At 44.8% G+C, this 27172-nt stretch overlaps 1 protein-coding gene and 1 pseudogene across 1 annotated transcript in view; one reads left to right on the forward strand and one right to left on the reverse strand.

The window, feature by feature from the left end:
• The window catches only part of GLDC (glycine decarboxylase), a 115290-nt gene that overhangs the window by 17339 nt on the left and 70779 nt on the right, over positions 1–27172 (forward strand). The window contains exons 3-8 of the mRNA XM_001112651.5: positions 6603–6738; positions 17230–17394; positions 20887–20964; positions 22256–22403; positions 22765–22961; positions 25328–25424. Of these exons, the coding sequence (XP_001112651.1) occupies positions 6603–6738; positions 17230–17394; positions 20887–20964; positions 22256–22403; positions 22765–22961; positions 25328–25424 (821 nt within the window). The remainder of the gene's footprint in view (positions 1–6602; positions 6739–17229; positions 17395–20886; positions 20965–22255; positions 22404–22764; positions 22962–25327; positions 25425–27172) is intronic.
• Positions 8749–13317, reverse strand: LOC144334878 (zinc finger protein ENSP00000375192 pseudogene; annotated as a pseudogene).

Raw genomic sequence — 27172 nt, forward strand, 5'->3', positions numbered from 1 at the left:
AGGGACCTGCCCTTAATGGCTCAAAAGTGTCCATTAACTTGTTGTATAGGGGACAGCTCATTCTATTAACTCACTTTGTTCTCAACAGAAGGTAAAATTGGGCATAACTACCAGGCTATCATGAGAACCAATCCAGGAAAACTCATTAGTCCCAAGCTGGATAGGGACAGAGTTCACAGGTACTTGAGAAGTTTGGCTAGTCCTGTAGAGACTAGAGTATGTATTTATCGCCTTAGAAACTTCTTTGTCTCATGTTTGACATCTTTTATGCTTCTGGGTCTTATAGATGTTTTGTTCTTTATTTAAGCTAGTTTGCCTTTTTTTTTTTTTTTTCCTAGATGGAGTCTTGCTCTGTCGCCCAGGTTGGAGTGCAGCGGCACGATCTCGGCTCACTGTAACCTCCCTCTCCCGGGTTCATGCCGTTCTCCTGCCTCAGCCTCCTGAGTAGCTGGGACTACAGGCACCTGCCACCACGCCTGGCTAATTTTTAAAATATTTTTAGTAGAGGTGGGGTTTCACTGTGTTAGCCAGGATGGTCTTGATCTCCTGACCTTGTGATCCACCTGCCTCGGCCTCCCAAAGTGCTGGGATTGCAGGCATGAGCTACTGCACCTGGCCCACTAGTTTGCCTTTTAAAATTTTCAGGTGTTTGATTCAAGTGTGTAAGACATCAGTGGCTGCTCTGCAGGATGCTGATTTGTATCTGGAGACCCGGAACTCATGTGGATCGGGCCAGTGGGTTCCTGGCTGGTCTAATGTGACATCTTCTCTTCCTTAACTGTTTGAGGACATGGGGCAGGGCAGGAACACTGCCTGAGTGGCAGGTGGAGACTGAAGGGAGGGAGATGGGAACTGGGCTGTACTCAGGGCTCTCTCACAAGGGGCTTGACCTTTACCTATTACCTCCTGGACAGCTCTGCAGAGAGGTATGAGGGAACGGGTTTTCTTGTGAAAGGAAAATTCAAATCTCTCTTCTACTTGAGAGTCTAGGGACTCCAGACATCACCATCCCCCATAGTAGCTCTGATGATTTTCACATTTGAATGAAACACTTGAAATTTTTAAAAGGCCAATTAATATAAATGAAGAACAAAACAATTAATTATAAAGACCCAGCAGCATAAAAGTGGTCAATCTTGAAACACAGTGGCAGGCACCATCTTAGTTCTTGTGTTCCTTCTTCTGTCAAGTGAAAAAATAAACTACCATTTTCACCTTCCACAACACTCGTGTTCAATTGAGCTGCTTCTTTTTATTTTTTATCTTTTATTTCAATCCTGCTCCTTCTGTAGTCAATTGAGCTTCTTGACTGGTCTCCCGGAGCTAATTGTCAGGACTAGAGCGGTGCCCCACCCCCTTCGTGGGATCCTAGCCTCCCCCTTCCTTTGGGTGAGATCCTATCTACTCCTTCCCAGGAGGTGGCCTCTGCTGACCTGTAAAACTTTAACCCCACCTTTCCTATCAGTGGGAATGAACGTAACAGCTGGGGCTACTATCACAGGAGTGGAAAATAAAACCATAGTAAAAAGACCTCCAAAAGTCTACAAGCAAAATCTAAACACATTTGAGCACCTCTATATGGGGCGACAGTGCAGATTTTTGCTGAAGGCAGGCAGAGGGGTGGCATTTTGTGTTCTCAGAGGGAAGCGATCTGGAGTTTGGTTTAGTTTAGGATTCTTCTCAGCTTCTAGCCCCGAGCTCCAGGCCTTCTGTCACCTCCATGACTTTCCTGAATCTGAGTCCTTGAAGTGCATTTTTCAGAAAACGTGGATCCTACTCTTCCCCTTCCTTTGGGTGGGAGCCTATCTACTCCTTCCCAGGAGGCGGCCTCTGCTGCAGACCCATACAACTTTAACCCCACCTTTCCTATCAGTGGGAAGTCACCTAACAGCGAGGGCTACTATCACAGGAGTGGAAAATAAAACCACGGTAAAAAGACCTTCCAAAAGTCTACAAGCAAAATCAAAACAACACATTTGAGCACCTCTATACGGGGCGAGAGCTAGATTTTTGCTACAGTCCCTCACTAGGGATTGTGGCTCTTGGCACAATAGCCAAATTCCTATCTCTCTAATCCTATTTTGTCTCCTGGGGCTGGGTATGAGGAAGGAGAGTCCTGCACTGGAAGAATTACGTTAGCAGTTTCACTCACTATGGGGACTGTTGGTTTAAATAACCCTTTTGGCTCCCACCAATGTCCATTTAGCTATTTCTAATTATTTCAACTACTATTATATTAGTTTTCTCCAGGTATGCAGCCAATTAACAGTCAGCCATTGAGTTGGTTCTCTCAGCCATGCTGCTTGTGGAACAACCTGACTGCGAGGCTATACTGCTTTCCTTTCCCATGCCAGGCCATGTGAGTGAGAGAGCAATCAGTGCAAATCTTTGGGCTAGATAACTGGTGGTGCTGGTTTGGCCTGCTGGTTTGACCTCTGGCCGCGTCACTCTGAGGGACTGTGGGGGAGGTTGCTGCACCCCTCTGCACAGACTTCCAACACATTCCAGTACCCTAGCACCAGCTCTCTTACGCCAGTGGATGATGTTGGTTAGTAAAGAGAATGGTACTATGGGAGTCGATTACTTCCACTAGTAGAATCTTAATGATGTGTGGGAAACCGTGTCTGGCAAAGTGCTGGAGTTCACCTGAGCCTTTTTTTTTTTTTTTGGAGACAGTGTCTCGCTCTGTCGCCCAGGCTGGAGTGCATTGGCGTGATCTCGGTTCACTGCAACCTCCACCTCCCGGGCTCAAGCAATTCTCCTGCTCCAGCCTCTGAAGTAGCTGGGATTACAGGCGCACGCCACCAGGCCCAGCTGATTTTTGTGTTTTTAGTAGAGACGGGGTTTCACCATGTTGGCCAGGCTGGTCTTGAACTCCTTGACCTCAAGTGATCCTCCTGCCTCAGCCTCCCAAAGTGCTGGGATTACAGGTGTGAACCACTGCGCCCGGCCAACCCGAGACTTTTTTTTTTTTTTTTTTCTTTGAGACGGAGTCTCGCTCTGTCACCCAGGCTGGAGTGCAGTGGCCGGATCTCAGCTCACTGCAAGCTCCGCCTCCCGGGTTCACGCCATTCTCCGGCCTCAGCCTCCCAAGTAGCTGGGACTACAGGCGCCCGCCACCTCGCCCGGCTAGTTTTTTGTATTTAATAGAGACGGGGTTTCACCGTGTTTGCCAGGATGGTCTCGATCTCCTGACCTCGTGATCCGCCCGTCTCGGCCTCCCAAAGTGCTGGGATTACAGGCTTGAGCCACCGCGCCCGGCCCCCGAGACTTTTTTAACTGGTCAGCTGGGCCCAAGAGTATTACCATGTCTCTTAAAAATGACTGATACAGTTTCTTTATTCGTTTTCTGTGGCTGCCACGTACTATAGTACCACAAACTAGGTGGCTTAAACAACAGGAGCCTGTTCGCTCCCAGTTCCGTAGTCAGAAATCAAGATGTTGGCAGGGTTGGCTCCTTTCTGGGAGCTCTGAAGGAGGATCAGTTCCCTGCCTCTCTCCCAGCTTCTGGGGGTTGCTAGCAGTCCGTGGCACTCCTCGGCCTGTGGATGCATTGCTCCAACCTCTGCTGCCTTCAAATATGGCGTTCTTCTTGCGTGTGTGTCTGCATGTCCCAATTTTGCTCTTCTTATAAGGACACCAATCATTGGATTAGGGCTGACCCTAATCCAGCATGATCTCATTTTAACTTGATTACATCAGTGGAGACCCTATTTTCAAGTAAGGTTGTAGTCAGAGGTACCATGGGGTTAGGATTTGAAAGTATCATTTTTGGGAACACAGTTCAACTCATAACACTCTTCTTACCCATCTCTCTCCTGAACTATAGTGCTGGCCTCTTACCGTATCTCCCTGGGCCAGGGTCTCCCCTCAGTGACCTTTCCACACCATCAGTAGAATTATCTTCTTATATTGTAAAAAGAATCATATTCTCCAGCTTGATTTCCAAAGGCTAAACTCAGTTTGACAGACAGAGCCCTTCACAGGCTGTTGTCATTGGAGAGCTGGACCGGTGTGGAACAGGGACCTGTCCCCCCTGCACAGGATCATAATTGAAGCCGGACTCGCCTACAAGGCACCGCTAATTAATCTTTCCTCCTACTGGGCTTCTGAATCATTCTGCCCCTAAGAAGATTATTTGGGAGGTGACTGGACTTCTTGCATGATTGTTCCTAGGGATGCTATCCTTGCCTATTTTCTCAGATGTGGGTTTATTGCATTTTTACTTATTTCCTAAACTTTCAGTGGAAGAAGGCAAGATCATCTTCCATAAGGTAGTTAGATTATATTACTCATGGAACTAATACCTTCAAGACTATCCACTCTTTTCTTTCTTACTCTACTCTGGCAAAGTACCATATCTCCTGTGAATTTATTTCCTGGGAAAGCATGTGGAGTGGGGAGTGTGTGTATGTGTGTGTGTGTGTGTGGTGGAGGGTGAAAGTATTTTACCTGAGGATAAAGATTGATGCAAATAATATTCAGATAGAGTTCAGTAGGGTTAAAACATGTTAAGTGGGCCGGGCGCGGTGGCTCAAGCCTGTAATCCCAGCACTTTGGGAGGCCGAGACGGGCGGATCACGAGGTCAGGAGATCGAGACCATCCTGGCTAACCCCGTGAAACCCCGTCTCTACTAAAAAATACAAAAAACTAGCCGGGCGAGGTGGCGGACGCCTGCAGTCCCAGCTACTCGGGAGGCTGAGGCAGGAGAATGGCGTAAACCCGGGAGGCGGAGCTTGCAGTGAGCTGAGATCCGGCCACTGCACTCCAGCCTGGGCGACAGAGCGAGACTCTGTCTCAAAAAAAAAAAAAAAAAAAAAAAAAAAAAAAAAAAAAAAAAAAACATGTTAAGTGTCTTCTTGCCAGTTTGCTGTCTTGGATTTTGCTGTATCTACATTTTTCTCTGATAAGGGAACAATAAAATAAATCATTTCCCAGAGTTAAGTGACTGAGTCCCTAAGAAGATCTTAAAGGAGACAGACATTTGCCTAAGTAGTTAAATCCCAGTTAAATTTTAGTAACACAATCTATCTCTATGCAGAGAGGCAAATAAAGAACCATATGATGTCATTTGTATCTAAAAAGTACCCTTCAGTGGCTGGGCACGGTGGCTCACGCCTGTAATCCCAGCACTTTGGGAGGCTGAGGTGAGTGGATCACAAGGTCAGGAGTTTGAGACCAGCCTGGCCAATATGGTGAAACCCTGTCTCTACTAAAAATACAAAAATTAGTCGGGTGTGGTGGTGTGCACCTGTAGTCCCACCTACTCAGGAGGCTGAGGCAGAAGAATCACTTGAACCTGGGAGGCAGAGGTTGCAGTGAGCCAAGATCAAGCCACTGCACTCCAGCCTGGGTGACAGAGCAAGACTCCCTCTCAAAAAAAAAAAAAAAAAAAAAAGGGGTACCCTTCAGTGTAAGAGCTGTCCATGTAGCAACTCTCAATGTAGTCCAGTGGATTAAAGTGTGAGACTGGATTAGTAATCCTTTAATTTAAAGTTGTGTGACCCCGGCCAAATGACTGTCTTCAATCCTCAGTGTCCCAGGCCGCATGAAAAGCATATGGTACAATTCCTGGCAGAATAATGTTCAATAAATATCAAATGCTATTATTATTTTGTTATTATACGAATGACCCGAGAAAGGGTCCCACCTGCATTCAAGTACGTTTATACTTCTTAATTACCAAAGTGCCTTCATGAGAATGCTGGTAGAAACTGCATGAGGGTGTTTTTGGTTTTTGTTTTTGTTTTTGAGATGGGGGTCTCACTCTGTCACCCAGGTTTGAGTGCAGTGGCGCCATCTTAGCTCACTACAACCTCCACCTCCCAGGCTCATGTGATCCTCCCACCTCAGCCTCCCAAGAATCCCGGACCACAGGTGTGAACCACCACGCCTGGCTAATTTTTTGCATTTTTGGTGGAGACGGGGTTTCACCGTGTTGCCCAGGCTGGACTTGAACTCCTGAGCACAAGCGATCCGCCCACCTCAGCCTCTCAAAGTTCTGGGATTACAGGTGTGAGCCACTGTCCCCAGCTTTGCATGAGGGTCTTTGATTACAACTGATATTTTCTATTTTTGGGTGATGGCCTTTTTATAAGTTGCCGTTTCAGTGACACAAAGGAGGAATGTGTAACTGAGTAGAACAGTTTTAGAGAAAATGTAGGTTATGTGTTAATTAGACTGAAGCCGTGTCTACTTCCAGAGAGTATAAGGCAGTTTAGAAGGTAAAACACAGTATTTTACTGGGAGTAAGACAGAATTTTTATTTAGCGTATATACAGCAGAAACAGAAAGGGAACAGAAAAAGCCTGGAATGAGGCAAGTGTAAAAATGGGCAATTCTAGCAAACAGAACTGAATAAGGAAGAGTCAAAACAATGACGAGGGGCCAACCTTGAGGAGAAATTGAGTGTTGTTTGGGAATTTTTTTTTTTGAGATATCGCATACAGTACTTAGTGTTGGTTGGATGGAAGACTCTTAACATTTTCCATATAGTTATTCTCTCATAAATATTCAAACAAAGTGAGGGTTTTAAACTGTAATTAGAGCTCCTTTCTGAGACATCTTCTCTCTGTAACATTTCTCTTTTTCCCACAATCAGGTGAAAATGAAATCCTTGCAACTCTGCATGCCATTTCAAGCAAAAACCAGATCTGGAGATCATATATTGGCATGGGCTATTATAACTGCTCAGTGCCACAGACGATTTTGCGGAACTTACTGGAGAACTCAGGATGGTAATGTATTTCTCGGTTCAGGAACAGGACTACTATGATTTGCATAATTCTCTCCATCCTCCATCTGTCCCCTGGCAGTCTCAGAGACTCCACACTGACACCCACCCCCCAGTGCTGTCTCCAACCTCCGGGAGCCTACCAGGTTTCTCCGGATTGGGAAATGTTCTTGCTCAAATGTTGAGGAAATAGAAGTTTCTTCCTACTTCTAGTCCCATAAAATCTGCTAGGATGCTAAATTGTGGATCTGGTCATCTCTTCCTCTTCTCCAACTTAATTTCTGTGCTGTATTTGTAAGATGTGAAACCTGCAGGTGGGTAGATTCAGGGCTTTACTCCTCCTTGGAGACCCTGGGACTTAGGCTACTTCTGAGCTGTCTCAGTGAGTCAGTGGTGGAGTCTGGGAGAGAATCTTGGTCCACTGTCTTCTGTTCACCTGACCACCCTGCCCAGATGGAGTCTTGCTGTGTATCCCAGTCTGGAGTACAGTGGCGTGATCTTGGCTCATTGCAACCTCTGCCTCCCAGGTTCAAGCAATTCTCCTGCCTCAGCCTCCCAAGTAGCTGGGATTACAGGTGCACGCCATATGCTGGACTAATTTTGTATTTTTAGTAGAGACGGGGTTTCACCATGTTGGTCTTGAACTCCTGACCTCAGGTGATCTGCCCACCTCGGCCTCCCAAAGTGTTGGGATTACAGGCATGAGCCACCACACCCGGCTCTTCTGTCAGGATTTTTTTTTTTTTTTTTTTTTTTTTTTTTTTTTGAGACTGAGTCTGGCTCTGTCGCCCAGGCTGGAGTGCAGTGGCCGGATCTCAGCTCACTGCAAGCTCCACCTCCCGGGTTTACGCCATTCTCCTGCCTCAGCCTCCCGAGTAGCTGGGACCACAGGCGCCCGCCACTTCGCCCGGCTAGTTTTTTGTATTTTTTAGTAGAGATGGGGTTTCACCGTGTTAGCCAGGATGGTCTCGATCTCCTGACCTCGTGATCCGCCCGTCTCGGCCTCCCAAAGTGCTGGGATTACAGGCTTGAGCCACCGCGCCCGGCTTCTGTCAGGATTTTTAAGGGGGACAGATAATCGTGTTCCCTTCCCCTTCCACCCCCAAAATTTCTGATTCACAACTGACTGACAAAAAGACATAGTGTTGGAGATCATAATATCAGCTTTATTGCTAGCACTTTCTAGAGAAAGAGAACATGTGCATTCTGTAGACAGGCTCTTCTAGAAAAGATAAGAGAGAGGCCTGAGCTATGCATGCTCAGTTACTTATTCCAGTCTCACCTCAACAGTTAGATAAGTCACTCCTTTTTTTTTTTCTCCCTGAGACAGAGTCTCACTCTGTCGCCCAGGCTGGAGTGCAGTGGCACAATCTCAGCTCACTGCAACCTCTGCCCTCCGAGTTCAAGCGATTCTCCTGCCTCAGTCTCCAGAGTAACTGGGAATATAGGCGCCAGCCACAGCGCCTGGCTAATTTTTTGCATTTTTAGTAGAGACAGGGTTTCACCATCTTGGCCAGGCTGGTCTTGAACTCCTGACCTCGTGATCCACCCACCTCGGCCCCCAAAGTACTGGAATTACAGGCATGAGCCACCGCGCCCGGCCATCACTCCTACTTCTAGGGGGGTGTGTGTGTGTGTGTGTGTGTGTGTGTGTGTATGTCCATCTGTGTCTGTCTCCTGTCCACTCTGGTCCTCACTGATGGTGGGGTGTGTGTGTGTGTGTGTGTGTGTGTGTGTCTGTCCATCCATGTTTATGTCTCCTGCCCACTCCAGCCCTCACTGATAGAACAACACTGAAAGCATTTCTCCTGCATTTGAGAAAATACTTCTAGTCCACTTCCATGCTATTTCATTGTTTTCCATTGCTGTTTGCTGTATGATGTAAATAATCAAATAGGCCAGGCGCGGGGGCTCATGCCTGTAATCCCAGCACTTTGGGAGCCTGAGGCGGGTGGATCACCTGAGGTCAGGAGTTTGAGACCAGCCTGACCAACATGGAGAAACCCCGTCTCTACTAAAAATACAAAATTAGTCGGGCATGGTGGCACATGCCTATAATCCCAGCTACTTGGGAGGCTGAGGCAGAAGAATCGCTTGAACCTGGGAGGCGGAGGTTGTGGTGAGCCGAGATTGCAGCATTGCACTCCAGCCTGGGGAGTTCAGGACATCTGCCTCTTCTGTTCATTGGGAAATAATGTCTAACTGTGGAGGAGGAAAGGTGGGGACTCCTAAGCCTTTCTTTCCCATCTTTTTGGATTGGTGCCATTTTAGACACCAGAAACATTGAGTTAAAATTTTATTTCAAATGAAATTTTAAGACTTAAAATTTTTAGTCTTAAAAGGAAGACATCTTGTTTGAAAATATAGGTGTACACTTTTCATTTCCAACATGGAAACAAATCAAATATAGATGAAGTATGATGATAATTCCCAGGTGATTTTTTAAAAGTTAGTTTGTGGAAGAGATAACTTTAATTTCTAGCGGGATCATCATGATATGAGGACAGAGTAAGTTGTTGCCTCTGCAATTCAAAGGTATTCCTAGCAAGGGGCACATACTGGCTTTCAGATTAACATATGTAAAAACCAACTTTCCTAAAGGCAATTCAGGTTTCACTAATGGGAAATCATAAGTTGCATCAACAGGAGCTTTTGAAATACCCAAGTACATGCTCCCAATCAATGAGTGTTAACAATTTGATCAACACTTTGCATCTTTGTCTGCTTTTCCATCATTCCAAACATAATCCTGGTGCGTGCATGTGCTTTGTCCTAGATGCAATTATTTTTATCATTATAGGAGCCAGATGTCTCAGCACAATCATTCCTGTATTGCTGTCTCTGTACATAACTCCTAGTTTCAGTATGTTCCACTTTATTAATAAGGGGACAGGAAAATCAAAGAACTAATTTCTCTGTAGTGTATGTGAATGCATTTGCATTCACGAAGGCTTCTTTTTCATTGTGGTATTGGTAAAAAAAATTGAATGGTAAACTCCAAGGTTAATTTCAAAAGAAAATGGCCTGTTTCTCTTCCCCCTTAAGAAAAGCCTCAAAAGTACATGAACGGGCTGTAGCATTCCAGCCGTCTGAATACTGGCCAGCAGCCTTTACTCTTGGTGACTATACAGAATATTCACCATATTGCTTTCTGGCTGTGGGCGGATGTTAATTTACTGTAGGAGCAGCCAATGTTTTGAGAAGGAGATGATGTTGTCCTATACTTTTCATTTGTTTTTCGGGTGCATTCTAAATACTGTTTCTTTCTATTCTCTGAAAGCTGATCTGAACCAGAGAGTGATACTGCACCCCACCAGTGCTGATAGGGAGGGCTGTGCATATGTGGGTGGTAGACTTCACATTATCATCCTTCTGAATGGTTTCCATAGAGATGGAACCAACAAATTCCGGTGACGTGAGGGGAAAATAAATGGATGACATAGCCTCGAAAGAAAACAAACATTTGGGCTCTTGAAAGACAATTTACGTCAGGTCTAGAATTTATTTTACGGGGTTCACTATTCCAAATTTTCTTTTTTTTTTTTTGAGACGGAGTCTCGCTCTGTCGCCCAGGCTGGAGTGCAGTGGCGCGATCTCGGCTCACTGCAAGCTCCGCCTCTCGGGTTCACGCCATTCTCCTGCCTCAGCCTCCCGAGTAGCTGGGACTACAGGCGCCCACAACCGCGCCCGGCTAATTTTTTGTATTTTTAGTAGAGACGGGGTTTCACCGTGGTCTCGATCTCCTGACCTTGTGATCCGCCCGCCTCGGCCTCCCAAAGTGCTGGGATTACAGGCGTGAGCCACCGCGCCCGGCCCCAAATTTTCAACTACTGATAACATCAGAACATTTACATTTTCCTTGTAGCTATTTCTGTTTGGTATAATTTTGTCAGCAGGGTTAAAATGAGAGAATCTCAGGAGTGTTTGTCCTGCAAACCCCCATGACCCCCTTTCCCAATTAATTCCAAAAGACAGTCAAAATGATAGAGAACACTGAATATTTTGGGTGAAATGTTAATGCCATGTTGAATATATCAAGCCTCCTGTTTGAGCTGAGCTAAATGCCTTCTTGGATGTGCAGATACCTTTTTATATGTTAAAATATATTTAGGAACAAACCAGTTGAGTTAGTCAGTTGGAACATAGACTTTATAGATCACAGACACATTTTCTTAATCACTATGTTTTACCTAATTGAGTCAAACTCTTGTAAACATGATGGCAGGCCTTTTGATAGCATTTTTCTCCTGAAATGAGGGTTATTTATCATCCCTCAGATCCGAGGCTTACTGTCCTTTAATAGATCATTGTTAAGAGCATTAATACCTGTTTTATTTCAGTAGTGCCAAAAACCTATAGACTAATACAAGAAGTTTACAGTGAAAGGAGTGAGATTACATATTTGGCATCTTTGCAAAACAACAATTTTAAAGGTCTCTACCTTTAGCAGTGCTAAATAACATTAACCTCACCTTGGACTTATAAAAGGGTTGAGAGAGAAATATTACATAAGGGATGAAAAAGATGTAACTAATTAGAATAAATAGTTTTTAAGTGGAAATATGTAATAATATCTAAATAGAATTCTGGGGAAGTCCTTTTGGGAAAGGTCTATCAGCATATGCTTTAAACATTTTTTTGAAGATGAAAATGAAAAAAAACTCCAACTTTTCAAGAGCCAGTGGGTCACTGAAAATACTGATCTTAAGCCAGGCGTGGTGGCTTGTGCCTGTGGTTCCAGCTCCTTGGGAGGCCGAGGCAGGAAGATCACATGAGTCCAGAAGTTTGAGGCTGTAGTGCCCAATCATTGCACCTGTGAACAGCCACTGCACTCCAGCCTGGGTAGCATAGCACAAGCCTGTATACAAACAACAGAAAAGAAAATACTGATTAGGCCAAGTGCGGTGGCTCACACCTGTATCCCAGCACTTTGGGAGGCCGAGGTGGGCAGATCAGTTGAGGTCAGGTGTTTGAGACCAGCCTGGCCAACATGGCGAAACCGTCTCTCTACAAAAAATACAAAAAAAATGTAGCCAGGCATAGTGGTGGGCACCTGTAATCTTGGCACCTGTAATACTCGAGAGGCTGAAGGAGGAGAATCACTTGAACCCAGGAGGAGGAGGCTACAGTGAGTGGAGATTGCACCACTGCACTCTAGCCTGGGTGACAGTAGACTCCGTTTCAAAAAAAAAAAAAAAAGAAAAAGGAAAAGAAAATACTGGTTAAATACTAAGTTGTTTTTTTTTTAGACAGGGTCTCTGTCTGTCACCTGGACTAGCACACAGTGGTGCTCTAATAGCTCACTGTAAACTGGAACTCCTTGGCTCACCTAATCCTCCCACCTCAGCCTCCTGAGTAGGTGGGGCTTACAGGTTTCTCGGCAGGCTAATTTTTTTTTTTTTTTTAAATTTTTAATAGAGACAAGGTTTCTCTATGTTGCCCAGGCTGATCTTGAACTACTTGCCCCAAGAGATTTTCCTCCCAAAGTGCTGACAGGTGTGAGCCACCACACCTAGCCTGTATACTGAGTCTTAAAACACATAGACACATATAGACAGAAAACTAGGGATTTTAAAAGTTTTTGAGTGTTCTTATAAATTCAAAATAACTTACAGATGCTAATTTACGGTTGCTATTATTCACTTGAGTAATCTTTGGCAGTACATTAGTCTGATTTGAGCGTTAAGAAAAATCTCTCATATAGACGATGTTATTTCCACTGAGAGCCAAGAGATACTGGCTAGAGCGAGGTTTAGTTATTTGTCCCCATTCACAAGTACACTCATGCCCTGTGTAGTGATATTTTGGTCACTGACAGATTGTGTATATGACAGTGGTCCCATAAAATTGTATTTCTGTATTTTTACTGTAACTTTTCTGTATTTAGAAACACAAATACTTAACCATTGTTTTACAATTGCCTATAGTATTCAGTACAGTTACGTGCTGTACATGTTGGTAGCCTGGGAGTGATAGGCTATGCCATGTAGCCTAGGTGTGTAGTAGGCTATACCTTCTAAGTACGTGTAAGTACACTCTTTGAGGTTCACACAACAATGACTAAATCACCTAATGATGGATTTCTCAGAACACGTTTCTGTTAAGCCATGCATGACTGTAGAAAATTAGTAAGATTAAGCCTTGGCACAGTGGCTCACTCCTGTTATCCCAGAAATTTGTGAGGCTGAGATGGAAGGATCACTTGAGCCCAGGAATTTGAGACCAGCCTGGACAACATAGTAATACCCTGTCTCTATTAAAAAAAAAAAAAAAAAAAAGATTAAAACCCAGGGCTTCAGCTGGGTGTGGTGGCTCACACCTATAATCCCAACATTTTGGGAGGCCAAGGTGGGCGGGGTCGTTGAGCCCAGGAGTTTGAGACCAGCCTGGCCAACATGGTGAAACTCCATCTCTACAAAAAAATATAAAAATTAGCTGGGCGTGGTGGTACATACCTGTAGTCCCAGCCACTCGGGAGGCTGAGGTGCGAGGATTGCTTAAGCCCAGGAGGTGGAGGTTGCAGCGAGCCAGGATCAGGCCACTGCACCCTAGCCTGTGTGACAGAGCAAGACTCTGTCTCAAAAAACAAAACAAAAACAAAAACTCAGTGCTTCTTAATACTTAGTAGTTTTCAAGATGCAGGGATACTGTAAATCACTGTACTGTTTAAGAGAATGCAGACAGATATGCTCTTTCTGAAGAGGAACATGGCACTATGCACTGGGAGCCTCAGAACTAATGATCAGACTCGGCGTGATAATTACGCGTGACTCACACCTGTAATCCCAGCACTTTGGGAGGCCAAGGTGGGCGGATCATCTGAGTCGGGAGTTCGAGACCAGCCTGGCCAACATGGTGAAACTCTATCTCAACTAAAAATACAAAATTTAGCTGGGTGTGGTGTCGCAAACCTGTAATCCCAGCTACTCAGGAGGCTGAGGCAAGAGAATGGCTTGAACCCAAGAGGTGGAGGTTGCACTGAACCGAGATCGCGCCACTGCACTCCAGCCTGGATGACCGAGCAAGACCCCATCTAAAAAACAAAAGCCCCAAAAAACTAATTATCACATATAATTTGGAATTCTACTTCTAAGAATGTATCCTTAGGAAATAAGACAGAGATAAGGATCTTCACTATTATGCCATTTCTAATATTTGAAATCAAAAGTAGTATTCAACTGGAAGGAATGCATTAAATAAATTAAGATTTACATGAAGAAATTATAACTTAAATAATTTATTTCATAAATTATTTAAAACCATAGAGCAGTTAAAATTATGTTTTTGAATTGTATTTAAAGATGTTAGACATTGTTCATGGAATAATGTTAACTGAAAAAAGTTAAGGTACAAAAACTTCTTTTATTTTTAGTAGAGACAGAGTCTTGCTATGTTGCCCAGGCTGGTCTTGAACTCCTGGTGCAAGTGATCCTCCCACCGTGGCTTCCCAAAATGTTGTTATTACAGTTGTAAGCCTCCATGCCTGGCCAATACTACTTTTAGTATAAATAGTTTATGATGTAGAAAAGAGATTGGAAAAAATGCACCTGAATGTTAACTGTAGTTATGTTAAAGTTTGGAAACTGAGTGATTTTATTTCTCAATAGTTAACTGGGTTCTTTTGTTACAAAGAACATGTATAATATAATCATAAAAAAGGTAGTAAATGTGTTCCTGACACATAAGAGATGGTTAATGAATGGTAGCTGGTTTCTTTAACATTTGAAACACACAATAAAAAAAAAAATTGTGTTAATCATCTCACCACCCAGAGAAAACCAGCTTACATTTTGGTTCATCTACTTGTTCTTACAAACTTATAAAAACAAGATCATTTTGTATTTTACGAATTTATTTTTTGAGACAGGGTCTCACTCCCGTCACCCAGGTGGGAGTGCAGTGGTGTGATCGCAGCTCGTGTGATGGCGGCTCATTGTAGCCTCAACCTATCCTCCAGCCTCATGTGGTTTTTTTTGGTTGTTTGTGTTTTGAGATGGAGTCTTGCTCTGTCACCCAGGCTGGAGTGCAGTGGCTTGATCTTGGCTCACTGCAACCTCTGCCTCCTGGTTTCAAGCGATTTTTCTGCCTCAGCCTCACAAGTAGCTGGGACTATAAGCACGCACCACCATGCCTAGCTAATTTTTGTATTTTTAGTAGAGACAGGGTTTCACCATGTTGGCCAGGCTGGTCTTGAACGCCTGACCTCGTGATCCGCCCGCCTCTGCCTTCCAACGTGCTGGGATTACAGGCACGAGCCACCGTACCCAGCCTTAGTTTTTTGTAGGGGTGAGGTTTCATATATTGCCCCGGCTGGTCTCGAACTCCTGGGCTCAAGTGATTGCCCACCTCAGTCTCCCTAAGTGCAAGGATTACAGGTGTGAGCCACCGCACCCAGCCTCCATCTACTTTTCTTTCTTTCTTTTTTGAAAGCTTTGAAACTAACATCTTCTTATCTTTGACAGGCAGTGTGGTGGGGAGGTTGCCTTTCCAAGCAGTACAATATCAGGACTTCGAAATAATTTCCTGAGACTTGTATTGGGGTGTTGGTGTGTGGGTGTGTGTATGTGTGTGTGTGAGAAAGAGAGTATGTGCGTGACAGAGAGTGTGTGTTTGTGTGTGTGGAGAGAGAGAGACTCTGTGTGTGTGTGTGTGTGTGTGTGTGTGTGTGTGTGTGTACAACAGAATGGATTTTTGCTTGAACAGACTGGCTCAGCAACTGTAAATTAGTTTGCCAAATTCTAAGGGGGTGGTGAACTGGAATGAATGAGGCACACAATACATGGTGCAGGCAAATAGAAAGGGAAATCTGAACAGAAATGGGGTCATATAAAAGGCATAGACAACAGGCAGGCAGTTGTGATCTCGAATCAGACAAGAGCTACACACATGGCTTGACACCATGAAGACAGATGTGGCACTACTCCAGCCAAGTGCTTAGATTGCTTGACTAATAAAAAACTTTCATTTTACTCGGAATCATTATTTGCTGTGTAGAAATACGTACACTCGCAGGTATACACACATACAAGTTAGTCCATCTGATGAACAGGAAAGACTTAGTGTATCCATAAAGACAGGCACAGGATGTACAATAGGAAGAGAGAGAACAATACTCCAAAGAATTCATCACAGCACAGAAGAGAACAGGAAAAACAAGCAGTGTCTGCTAAAAGGAAATGATAATTAGACAATATGAATATAATACTATGCACTCATTGAAAATGATGCTGTAAAAAATATTTGCTGATGCGAGAGATATTCATAATATACTAATTTTTTTTTTTTTTGAGATGGAGAGTCTTGCTCTGTCACCTAGGCTGGAGTGCAGTGGCGCGATCTCAGCTCACTGCAACCTCTGCACCCCCAGGTTCAAGTGATTCTTCTGCCTCAGCCTCCCGAGTAGCTGGAACTACAGGCGTGTGCCACCATGCCCGGCTAATTTTTTGTGTTTTTAGTAGAGATGGGGTTTCACCGTGTTAGCCAGGATGGTCTCCATCTCCTGACTTCGTGATCTGCCCACCTCAGCCTTCCAAGTAAAATAGGTCAGGCGTGGTGGCTCTCACCTGTAAGGATGAAGGAACTCAATTGGCTAACTCACATATCCAAAGCCACATTCTTGGCTAATAATTGAAGGAGATAAAGTTAGAATCCATGTTTATGTTGCCTTCTAAACATTTCCATCCTGGAATTTCAATAGCCATAGAGTTAACTGCCATGGACTCTTAGTAACTGGATAATGAGTATTCTTAAGTAGACCTCTATTAATTTCTTAGCATGTAGAACTTCTCCTGGTTAACATAAAACAAATATCCTAATAAATATATAAATAAAATATTTGAGTATTACATGTTAGATTCTTGGATGCTTTCCTATTGTAAACTGTGAATGAGGTCTTTTATCTAGGGGAAAGATAATAGCAAATAAAATTTGTGTTTATAATATTATAGGTAGCCTCAAGTGCAGTGGCTCATGCCTGTAATCCCAGCACATTGGCAGGCCGAGGCAGGTGGATTGCTTGAGCTCAGGAGTTTAAGACCAGCTTGGGCAACATGGTAAAACCCTGGCTCTACAAAGAATACAAACATTAGCCGAGCGTGATGGCATGTGCTTGTTGTCCCAGCCACTTTGGAGACTTAGGCCAGAGGATCTCTTGAGCCTTGTACATTGAGGCTCAGGGAGTCGTGATCATGCTATTGCACTCCAGCCTGGGTGACAGAGTGAGACCCTGTCTCAAAAAAAAAAAAAGAAAGAAAAAAGAAAACCAGAGACACAAAAATAAGTACTGCTTATCCCCAAACAAAGGGTAATATTGTTACTGTGATTTAATTCTAAGCTTCTTTACAAAGGCCAAAAAGAAGCTTACTGATGTGTTATGTAATTCTCTTTAAGACAGGCTAATTATTTTCAGGTACTGACTCCTAAAACGAAGGTATTTTGTGTGCTTCTCTAAACAGCAGAGTCAGAGTTTGGACAAGACCTTTTGTTTCCCTTGCAGGATCACCCAGTATACTCCATACCAGCCTGAGGTGTCTCAGGGAAGGCTGGAGAGTTTACTCAACTACCAGACCATGGTGTGTGACATCACAGGCCTGGACATGGCCAATGCATCCCTGCTGGATGAGGGGACTGCAGCCGCAGAGGCGCTGCAGCTGTGCCACAGGTGAGAGGCCTCCCAAAGTGCTGGGATTCCAGGTGTGGGCCACCTCATTCGGCCTTGTTTTCTTTTTATAGTATATTGTGAATATTACTTTAGTCAGCTTTCTAGAGTATGACTTTCTAAAGAAACTGAAAAACTCAAGAGGTTCAAAAACCTAGAAGTTGGATATTTCCTCCCAGGGTCCTTCTTGGTGTCTCCGCCCGGATTTTGGTTGGGGTTGGGGAAGATTAGACGGGAGGGCTGAGGTTGGCAGGCGAGGGGTGAAGACATCTGCACGTTTGGTGAGGGTACCATTTTTGGGAGGAAGGACAAGGAGCCGGTGCCAGGTCCCCCACTGGGAAGTGCTGGCATGGGGAAGCAGCCAAGCGCATGCCTGGGGGCTGCAAGGGTGGCTCCAGGGGCCAGCGGGGTTGTTTGGGGAACAGGGCGAGGTCTCTCAAGGCAAGGCAGTGAGGTTAGGGTGGCAACGTGACCTTAAACAGCTGACTCGGCACCTTGTTTTGGGAGGGCAGAGGGCGGGAGCAGGGGAGGGGGAAGCTCAATTAGAAGTGGACTTTGGATAGATGTGGCTGGGGGTGGGGGTGAGGGTGCTGCTTTGAGGGCGAGTGTGGGTTAGTCGTGAGGATCCCCCCATAACACACACACATGACTGAGCACTTGGGAGCCTCTCCATTGTTCCAAACCTTGACAGCATAGCTGAGTGGAAAGGTGTGAGGGCCTCCGTTTGGTGGGGTTGTAAGAGGGTAGCAACAAAGGTCATGGCACTGTGGTCGAGGGTGGATTTTCAGGCCCATAGAGTAGGACTTCCATTATCTCCATGGCACTTGCATGGAAGTGCCATAATTTATTTAATCTCTTGTCTATTACACATTTAGTTTATTTCCATCTTTTACTGTTGTTAATAGTGCTTCGTGTGCATCCTTATAATAAATCTTTGTCAAAACTTCTGATTATTTCCTGAAGAGACATTTCTAGAAGTGGAGTTACTGAATCAGGATGGACAATTCACAGTGGTTCTCCAGCTCATCCCCTTCCCTCATTTGCCTTGCCAGTACTTAGGAGCCTCCCTTCCTGGTGGAATTCTCATGTAGATGGTCATCTGGTTGGGAAAGGTGCACACATTCACGCTGTCTTAGGTCTCGTGCCCCTAGCTCTGAATGCCCATGTAAGCCTCTTTTTTGGCTTCTGCAGACTTGGGGTGGGGAGTGAGCTCCATACTTGTTCAGCAGGTTTGGGGACCTCTGGTACATTCCAGCCATCAGCCTTTCTGATTCCTGAGCAGCCGTTGGGGGTGAGTTCAGGTTCTACCTGTGTCAGGGACACACAGCAACAAAGGGGTGCCGTCCACATGCCTCTCTGGTTATTATTCTTAGCTTTTCACTAATTTTCATCTTCCCTCTTTTTTAAAAAAAAAAAATTGCTTTTTATTTCATTTATTTATTTATTTTAATTTTTTTTTTTTCCCCCAAGGCGGAGTCTTGCTCTGTTGCCCAGGCTGGAGTGCAGTGGTGCGATCTCGGCTCACTGCAAGCTCTACCTTGCGGGTTCACGCTATTCTCCTGCCTCAGCCTCCCGTGTAGCTGGGACTACAGGTGCCTACCACCACACCTGGCTAAGTTTTATTATTATTATTTTTAGTAGAGATGGAGTTTCACTGTGTTAGCCAGGAGGGTCTCGATCTCCTGACCTCATGATCCACCCACCTCTGCCTCCCAAAGTCCTGGGATTACAGATGTGAGCCACCACATCTGGCCTTCATTTATTTTTTTAAGGCAGGATTTGACTTTGTCACCCAGGCTGGGGTGCACAATCTCAGCTCACTGCAGCCTTGACTTCGCCAGTTCAAGTGATCCTCTTGCCTCATCCCCCCAAGTAGCTGGGACTGTAGGCCTGTGCCACCATGCCCAGCTAATTTTTGTATTTTTTGTGGAGATGGGGTTTTGCCATGTTGCCTAAGCTGGTCTTGAACTCCTGAGCTCGAGCAATCCACTCGCCTCAGCCTCCCAAAGTACAAGGATTACAGGCATGAGCCACCATGACTGGCCAATTTTATTTTTTTAATACAAAAATTGGCTGGGCATGGTGGCACATGCCTGTAGTCCCAACTATGTGGGGGCAGTGTGCTGAGGTGGAAGGATCACTTGAGCCTGGGAGGTTGAGGTTGCAATGGGCTGTGATTGCACCACTACACTCCGGCCTGGGCGACAAAGTGAGACCCTGTTCCCTCCATGAAAAAATAAAATAAGGCCAGGCATGGTGGCTCATGCCTGTAATCCCAGCACTTTGGGAGGCTGAGACGGGTGGATCACAAGATCAGGAGATCGAGACCTTCCTGACTAACATGGTGAAACCCCTTAGCCGGGTGTGGTGGTGGGCGCCTGTAGTCCCTGCTACTCAGGAGGCTGAGGCAGGAGAATGGCGTGAACCTGGGAGGCGGAGCTGCACTCCAGCCTGGGCAACAGAGCGAGACTCCACCTCAAAAAAATAATAATAAAAATAAAATAAAATAAAAATAAATAAACTATTTTATTTATTAATTTATGTATGTATGTATTTATTTATTTAAGACGGAGTCTCACTCTGTGGCCTAGGCTGGCGTGCAGTGATGCGATCTCAGCTCACTGCAATCTCTGCCTCCCAGGTTCAAGCAATTCTCCTGCCTCAGCCTCCCGAGTAGCTGGGATTACAGGCACGCACCACCATGCCTGGCTAAGTTTTGTAGTTTTAGTAGAGCTGGGGTTTCGCTATGTTGGCCAGGCTGATCTTGAACTCCTGACCTCAGGTGATCCACCTGCCTCGGCCTCCTGTAGTACTGGGATTACAGGTGTGAGCCACCACACCTGTCCAATTTACAGTTGTATCTAATCACTGTCCTTTGCTTTATTTTCTTTTTCCTCGTGGTATATTTTTAAAATTTTGAACCATTATTAAATAATTGTTATTGAATAAACATAGAAATTGAACCATCTTAAGACTGACTTTCTAAATGGGGTTAGAATGGGAATTGGATCTATGAGCAATGCTAATCAGTAAATGCCATTAGTTATTGATGGCTCAGTGTTTTTTGTTGTTGCTGTTGTTGTTGTTTTGAGACAGAGTTTCGCTCTTCTTGCGCAGGATGGAGTGCAGCAGTGGTGCGATCTTGGCTCACTGCAACCTCCACCTCCCTGGTTCAAGCAATTCTCCGGCCTCAGCCTCCCAAGTAGCTGGGATTACAGGCATGCACCATCATACCCAGCTAATTTTGTATTTTTAGTAGAGGTGGGGTTTTATCATGTTGGCCAGGCTGGTCTCGAACTCCTGACCTCAGGTAATCTGCCCACCTCGGGCTCCCAAAGTGCTGGGACTACAGGTGTGAGCCACCGCACCTGGCCTACTCAGTATTTTTTATACTGTGCTTAGACTTACTCTCGGTACCATGTTTGCTTTGCATTCTTAGAAGATAGTCTGATTTATTTAATGTTCATATTGGAATGTGCTTTTTCTTTTCAATAGACACAACAAGAGGAGGAAGTTCTTTGTTGACCCCCGTTGCCACCCACAGACAATAGCTGTTGTCCAGACTCGAGCCAAGTAATTAATTTTATTCGTGTTTTAAACTCAGGATAATGTCATGTTCATCTCTGCTGTTTCTTTCTCTTTCTTACTTCCAAAATGATTGGAGGTGAATCTGAAACAGGCTTTTTTGTGGTTTAAATTGGGGTTCTGAGTTTTGCCTTCCCTCTTACTTTCTTCCGGGGATCTCTCTGGTAAGTAAGCTGTGTCAGAATTGAGTGGGGAAATACACAGTTGCCATTGCTTTACAGTAAGTTGTTGTGTTGTGTTTTCTTTTTGTGAAAAGAAAATAAAAATATTGTTTTGATTAGGTTTTGGAAAGTTTGAAAAAAAAATGGGACTCACATACAACTGTTATGATTTTGTGTGTATTCCTCGCAAACGTAGTTTACAGACGATGCACAGAGTCTCTAGGTGAGATGCGATATAGTTTAAAGTGTGGTGCCTTTCGTTTGTGCTGTAATCAGGTAAAACAAACCTCGCAACGACCGCTATTTGTAGGTATTTGCTTTCTCCTTTGTAAAAGTTGAGCATTCTTTCCTCTACCCATACCACCATCCCTTCAGAGGAGGGTTTCCGACATATAATTGGCATTAGTTTCAGCAATCTAAGGAAGTTCTTCCTCCTTGTCTTTTTTTTTTTTTTGAGACTCTGTCGCCCAGGCTGGAGTGCAGTGGTGCGACTTCTGCTCACTGCAATCTCCACCTCCCCGGTTCATGCCATTCTCTTGCCTCAGCTTCCTGAGTAGCTGGGACTACAGGCGCCCGCCACCACGCCTGGCTAATTTTTTTGTATTTTTAGTAGAGACGGGGTTTCACTGTGTTAGCTGGGATGGTCTTGATCTCCTGACCTCATGATCCACTCGCCTCAGCCTCCCAAAGTGCTGGGATTACAGGTGTGAGCCACTGCACCCGCTCCGCTCCCTCCTTGTCTTACTGATGGTTTTCTATTCACTTGAGAGTGATCCCAGGTGAAAGAGGCGATGGCTCTGTTGTTACAAATATTGGCTCATTAGCCCTAGGAAGCAATACTCCTGGGTCTCTCTCAGGAAGAGATTGTGACAGGAAAAGGCAAAGGGGAGTCATAGGATGGAAGAGAGGAACAGAAGCAGAGCTGTCAGATGCTCTTGAGTTGCTGTGACACGGTTACCACTGAAGGGCCTGGTGTGGGATGGGATGGGGCAGGGGTGGGAGGACACTGTGGGAGGGCACAGAAAATGAATGCTGTCTTACTGAAAAAGAAGCGTTAGTTAATTAATTTTCCCTTGTAAACCAAAAGCACAATTGTTCTTTGTTGTCTGTCTTTCCAGATACACTGGAGTCCTCACTGAGCTGAAGTTACCCTGTGAAATGGACTTCAGTGGAAAAGATGTCAGCGGAGTGTTGTTCCAGTACCCAGACACGGAGGGGAAGGTGGAAGACTTTACGGAACTCGTGGAGAGAGCTCATCAGAGTGGGGTAGGCATACCTTTCTTGTGGGGGTCCATGGAGGTGTATCCCAACTTGTATCTGTCTGTCTACCTGTCTCTCTCTCTGTCTTTTCATGTGCCTTAATTTCTTTACCATTATCACATGCGATGGTAAAACTCTCCTTCCTGCCTCCTTGCTGCAACTTTGTTCTGTTCACTGATTCCTGGCACATCATGGGCACTCAGTACATATTTACTGAATGAATGAATGAATGAGCAAATGGAGTTCACAGGATGTGAACATACTCTGCCAGTCTTCCTGTAGTTAAGGTAATTTGCTACTCTCCCACTACTCTCAGGGAAAGGTAGCGATCTTACGCCTTTTCTCTTTTCTCTCATTTCCTTTCTAGAGCCTGGCCTGCTGTGCTACTGACCTTTTAGCTCTGTGCATCTTGAGGCCACCTGGAGAATTTGGGGTAGACATCGCCCTGGGCAGCTCACAGAGATTTGGAGTGCCACTGGGCTATGGTGGACCCCATGCAGCCTTTTTTGCTGTCCGTGAAAGCTTGGTGAGAATGATGCCTGGAAGAATGGTGGGGGTGACAAGGTAAAGGGGCTCATGTTTCTCTCCTTTTATTGTGATTATGATTTCCCTGATTCCTTCTGACCACAGATGTTGATTTCTATCTGAATTCAACTGGGCCATGTTGAGTCAGTTAAGGAAATATACAACATAGATTCAGAAGAACAATTCTGTTTGGGGTATGAGCTAGTACTTCTCAAATCCCGTAAATTTGTAAAGTTTTGAAAAATTTTGTGTATAATTTATAACGTATCGAAGTCATATAACGCATTTGCTTAGGTTGATGGAAGCCTTGAAAGGCTAAATATTTTAGGCATGTTTTGTGTTTAGACAGTTTTGTTCTCAAAAGCATTATGCCACACGGCTCTGTAAAGACAAATGCACTGAAAGACTACAAAGCACACACTGAGTTTGCTCTGCGTTCCTTCCTAGAGGCTTCCGCCACATGTCCATTTGAGTAATTTCCAGATTTCCAAATGTACTTTCCTGATTGCTTCTCATTGGTGAAACTTCTCAGATTAAAAACGTAGGTGTTCAGAAGTAGTCTTTGTTCCTTAAAAAAAAAGAAAAGAAAAAAAAGGGCCGGGTGCAGTGGCTCACACCTGTAATCCCAGCATTCTGGGAGGCCGAGTTGGGCAGATCACAAGGTCAGGAGTTTGAGACCGGCCTGGCCAATATGGTGAAACCCTGTCTCTACTAAAAACACAAAAACTAGCTGGCCGTGGTGGCAGGTGCCACTACTGGGAGTAGTGCCAGCTACTCGGGAGACTGAGCCAGGAGAATCACTTGAACCCTGGTGGTGGAGGTTGCAGTGAGCCAAGATGGCGCCGCTGCACTTCAGCTTGGGCGACAGAGCGAAACTCCATCTCAAAAAAAAAAAGGAAGGAAAAAAAAGGAGCGGGGGACCTAGATGCATTCCAGGATTATTACTGGGGAAATTTAGAGAAAAGATTATCTTTTTGACCTTTTATAAAAGCTGGAGTTTAACGTGAGTAGCCTGAATTAGTGAATGATGTGATGATAATGTGAAGTGTGTGTTTTTTTAAATTTTATTTATTTACTTATTTATTTTGAGACCAAATCTCACTCTGTCACCCAGGCTGGAGTGCAGTGGTATAAACATGGCCACTGTATCCAACTAATTTTTAAAATTTTTTGTAAAAACAGGGTTTTACCATATTGCTCAGGGTGGTCTTAGGACCCAAGTGATCTGCCCACCCCAGCCTCCCAAAATGCTGGGATTTACAGGTGTGAGCCACCATGCCTGGCCCCTGTATACTTTAAATCATCTTGTAACACTAATGTTATGCTCTAGTTGTTACACTGTATTGTTTTTAAAAATTTGTGTGATTTTTTTTTTTTTTTGAGACGAAATCTCACTGTCACCCAGGTTGGAGTACAGTGATATGATCTTGGCTCACTGCAACCTCCGCCTCCCAGGTTCAAGTGATTCCCGAGCCTCAGCCTCCTGAGTAACTGGGATTACAGGTGCCTGTCACCATGTCTGGCTAATTTTTGTATTTTTAGTAGAAATGGGGTTTCATCATGTTGGTCAGGCTGGTCTCGAACTCTGGACCTCAGGTAATCTGCCCGCCTTGGCCCCGCAAAGTGCTGAGATTATAGGCGTGAGCCACCATGCCCGGCTCATAAAATTTGTGTGAGTTTTAATTGTTGTATTATTTTTTAGTTTTTCAAATGTTTTCAGTCTGTGATTGGTTGAATCTGTGGTGCAGAATCCACAGAGAGCCAACTCTTTTCAATTTCGTCAGCTATTTCCACTTTTCCTGCGTCTCCTGAGAAGTTCAGAGTGAAACTTAATCCTCCCAGTCACCATTATTATATTCATCTGGGATATTCCTGCAAAATTTTCTTTCAAAATTCCTAGACTTATTGTATATATCTTGGTGTCTCCGAGTACAATCTAAAAATCAGTAATCCTGCTGGGCACAGTGGCTCATGCCTGTAATCTCAGCACTTTGGGAGGCTGAGGCGGGTGGATCACCTGAGGTCAGGAGTTTGAGACCAGCCTGGCCAACATGGTGAAACCCTTTCTCTACTAAAAATACAAAAATTAGCCGGGCGTGGTTTCAGGAGGCTGAGGTAGGAGAATTGCTTGAAACCAGAAGACGGAGGTTGCAGTGAGCCGAGATCACGCCATTGCACTCCAGCCTGGGCAAAAGAGTGAAACTGTCTCAAAAAAAAAAAAAAAAAAAAAAAATCAGTAATCCTGTTTAGACGAGGAATGTTTAGAAATTGTTTCTTTATGAACTTGCACCCAAGTGCATTTGCTGAATTAACTTCAAGCTGGGAAGGAAAGAAGTAATTCTATTTATAGCAGCCCCTAGTGCTGTGATTATCTGTGCTAACTGGATGCCTTATTCTTGGTGTAGAGACACCACTGGGAAAGAAGTGTATCGTCTTGCTCTTCAAACCAGGGAGCAACACATCCGGAGAGACAAAGCTACCAGCAACATCTGTACAGCTCAGGTAAATCACATGTCTGACCTGACTACTGAATGCCTTATGATATACAGAAATGAGCTACTCATTCATTCATTCATTTATTCACCATCTCCTGAGCAGTGAGCACACCAGAAATGGCAAGATCTTATTGGTGTAGAAGGCTCGTTGTCTTATGAGAACCAAAATACAGTGTTGGTTGGGTGTGGTGGCTCGTGCCTGTAATCCCAGCACTTTGTGAGGCCAAGGCAGGCAGTTTGCTGGAGCCCAGGAGTTGGAAACCCGCCTGGGTGACATGGCAAAACCCCGTCTCTATGAAAAATAAAATAAAATAAATTAGCTGGCAGTGGTGGTGTGCTCCTGTAGTTCCAGGTGCTAGGGAGGCTCAGGTAGGAGGATCACCAGAACCTGGGAGGTTGAGGCTGCAGTGAGCCATGATCATGCCACTGCACTCCAGCCTGAGTGACAGAGGGAGACTATGTCCCCAACTCCTGCCCCCCACAAAAAAAGTTGAAAAAAATACACTATGTTTTACTGGTGTTCTTTCTATGCACACCCTTTGCCTATGCATTCTCTTCACCATAAATGTTTTAATATTTTAAAAAAAGGGCATTATTGGTTTCATTTTACCCATAATCACATCTTCATATCCTGAGTAGGCTAAGCTTAAGAAAGGACAAAAGAGGCTACTCTTCACTTTTATATACACACTTAAAATATGTGTAAATAGAAAGATGGATATCAGGGTCTCTAGTGTTCTTAGCATCTGGCCAGGTTTGTTGTGGGTGACAGTTGAGACACCCTGTCTTAGGGCTGAGAAGGAGCCTCTCCAGGAATGGGTTGAGGAAGGCAAAGTGAGGGCATTTGAGATGACTGCTTGAGGGGATGGTGGTAGTCACGAGGCACTCTTACTTGGAGATTATGACTGGCATTCTTTTTTTTGAGACAGAGTCTCACTCGGTCGCCCAGGCTGGAGTGCAGTGGTGCAATCTCAGCTCACTGCAACCTCTGCTACCCGTGTTCAAGCAATTCTCCTGCCTCAGCCTCCTGAGTAACTGGGATTACAGGTGCCTGCCACCACATCATGCTAGTTTTTGTATTTTTAGTACAGACAGGGTTTCACTGTCTTGGCCAGGTTGGTCTTGAACCCCTGACGTCGTGATCCACCCACCTCAGCCTTCCAAAGTACTGGGATTACAGATGTGAGCCACTGCACCCAGCCATGTCTGGCATTCTTTAAAAGGATGGGATAAAGCAGGAAGAGCTTCCTGGTTCTGACCAGGGTTCTGGGCTCTGCTCCTTGAAGTTGCTCTAGGGCTTAGGTCGACGTGTTTGTGAAACCCAGCCAACCCCTAGGATCAGTTGGAGGCCCACTCCTGAGCACAGGATCCATTCTAAGTACATCTCTCTCTCTCTCTTTTTTTTTTTTTGCTTTGAGACAGAGTCTTGTTCCTCCGTCACCCAGGCTGGAGTGGGGTGGCGCAATCTTGGCTCACTGCAACCTCTGCCTCCTGGGTTCAAGTGATTCTTGTGCGTCAGCCTCCTGAATAGCTGGAATTGCAGGCACATGCCATCACACTCAGATAATTTTTGTATTTTTAGTAGAGGCGGGTTTCATCATGTTGGCCAGGTTGATCTCAAACTCCTGACCTCAAGTGATGGTCCTGCCTGGGCCTCCCAAAGTCCTGGGATTATAAGTGTGAGCCATGGCACCTGGCCTCTTTTTTTTTTTTTTTCTTGAAACAGATTCTTGCTCTGTTGCCCATTCTGAAGTG

The sequence above is a fragment of the Macaca mulatta genome, chromosome 15, assembly GCF_049350105.2.
Source record: "Macaca mulatta isolate MMU2019108-1 chromosome 15, T2T-MMU8v2.0, whole genome shotgun sequence".
NCBI lineage: Eukaryota > Metazoa > Chordata > Mammalia > Primates > Cercopithecidae > Macaca > Macaca mulatta.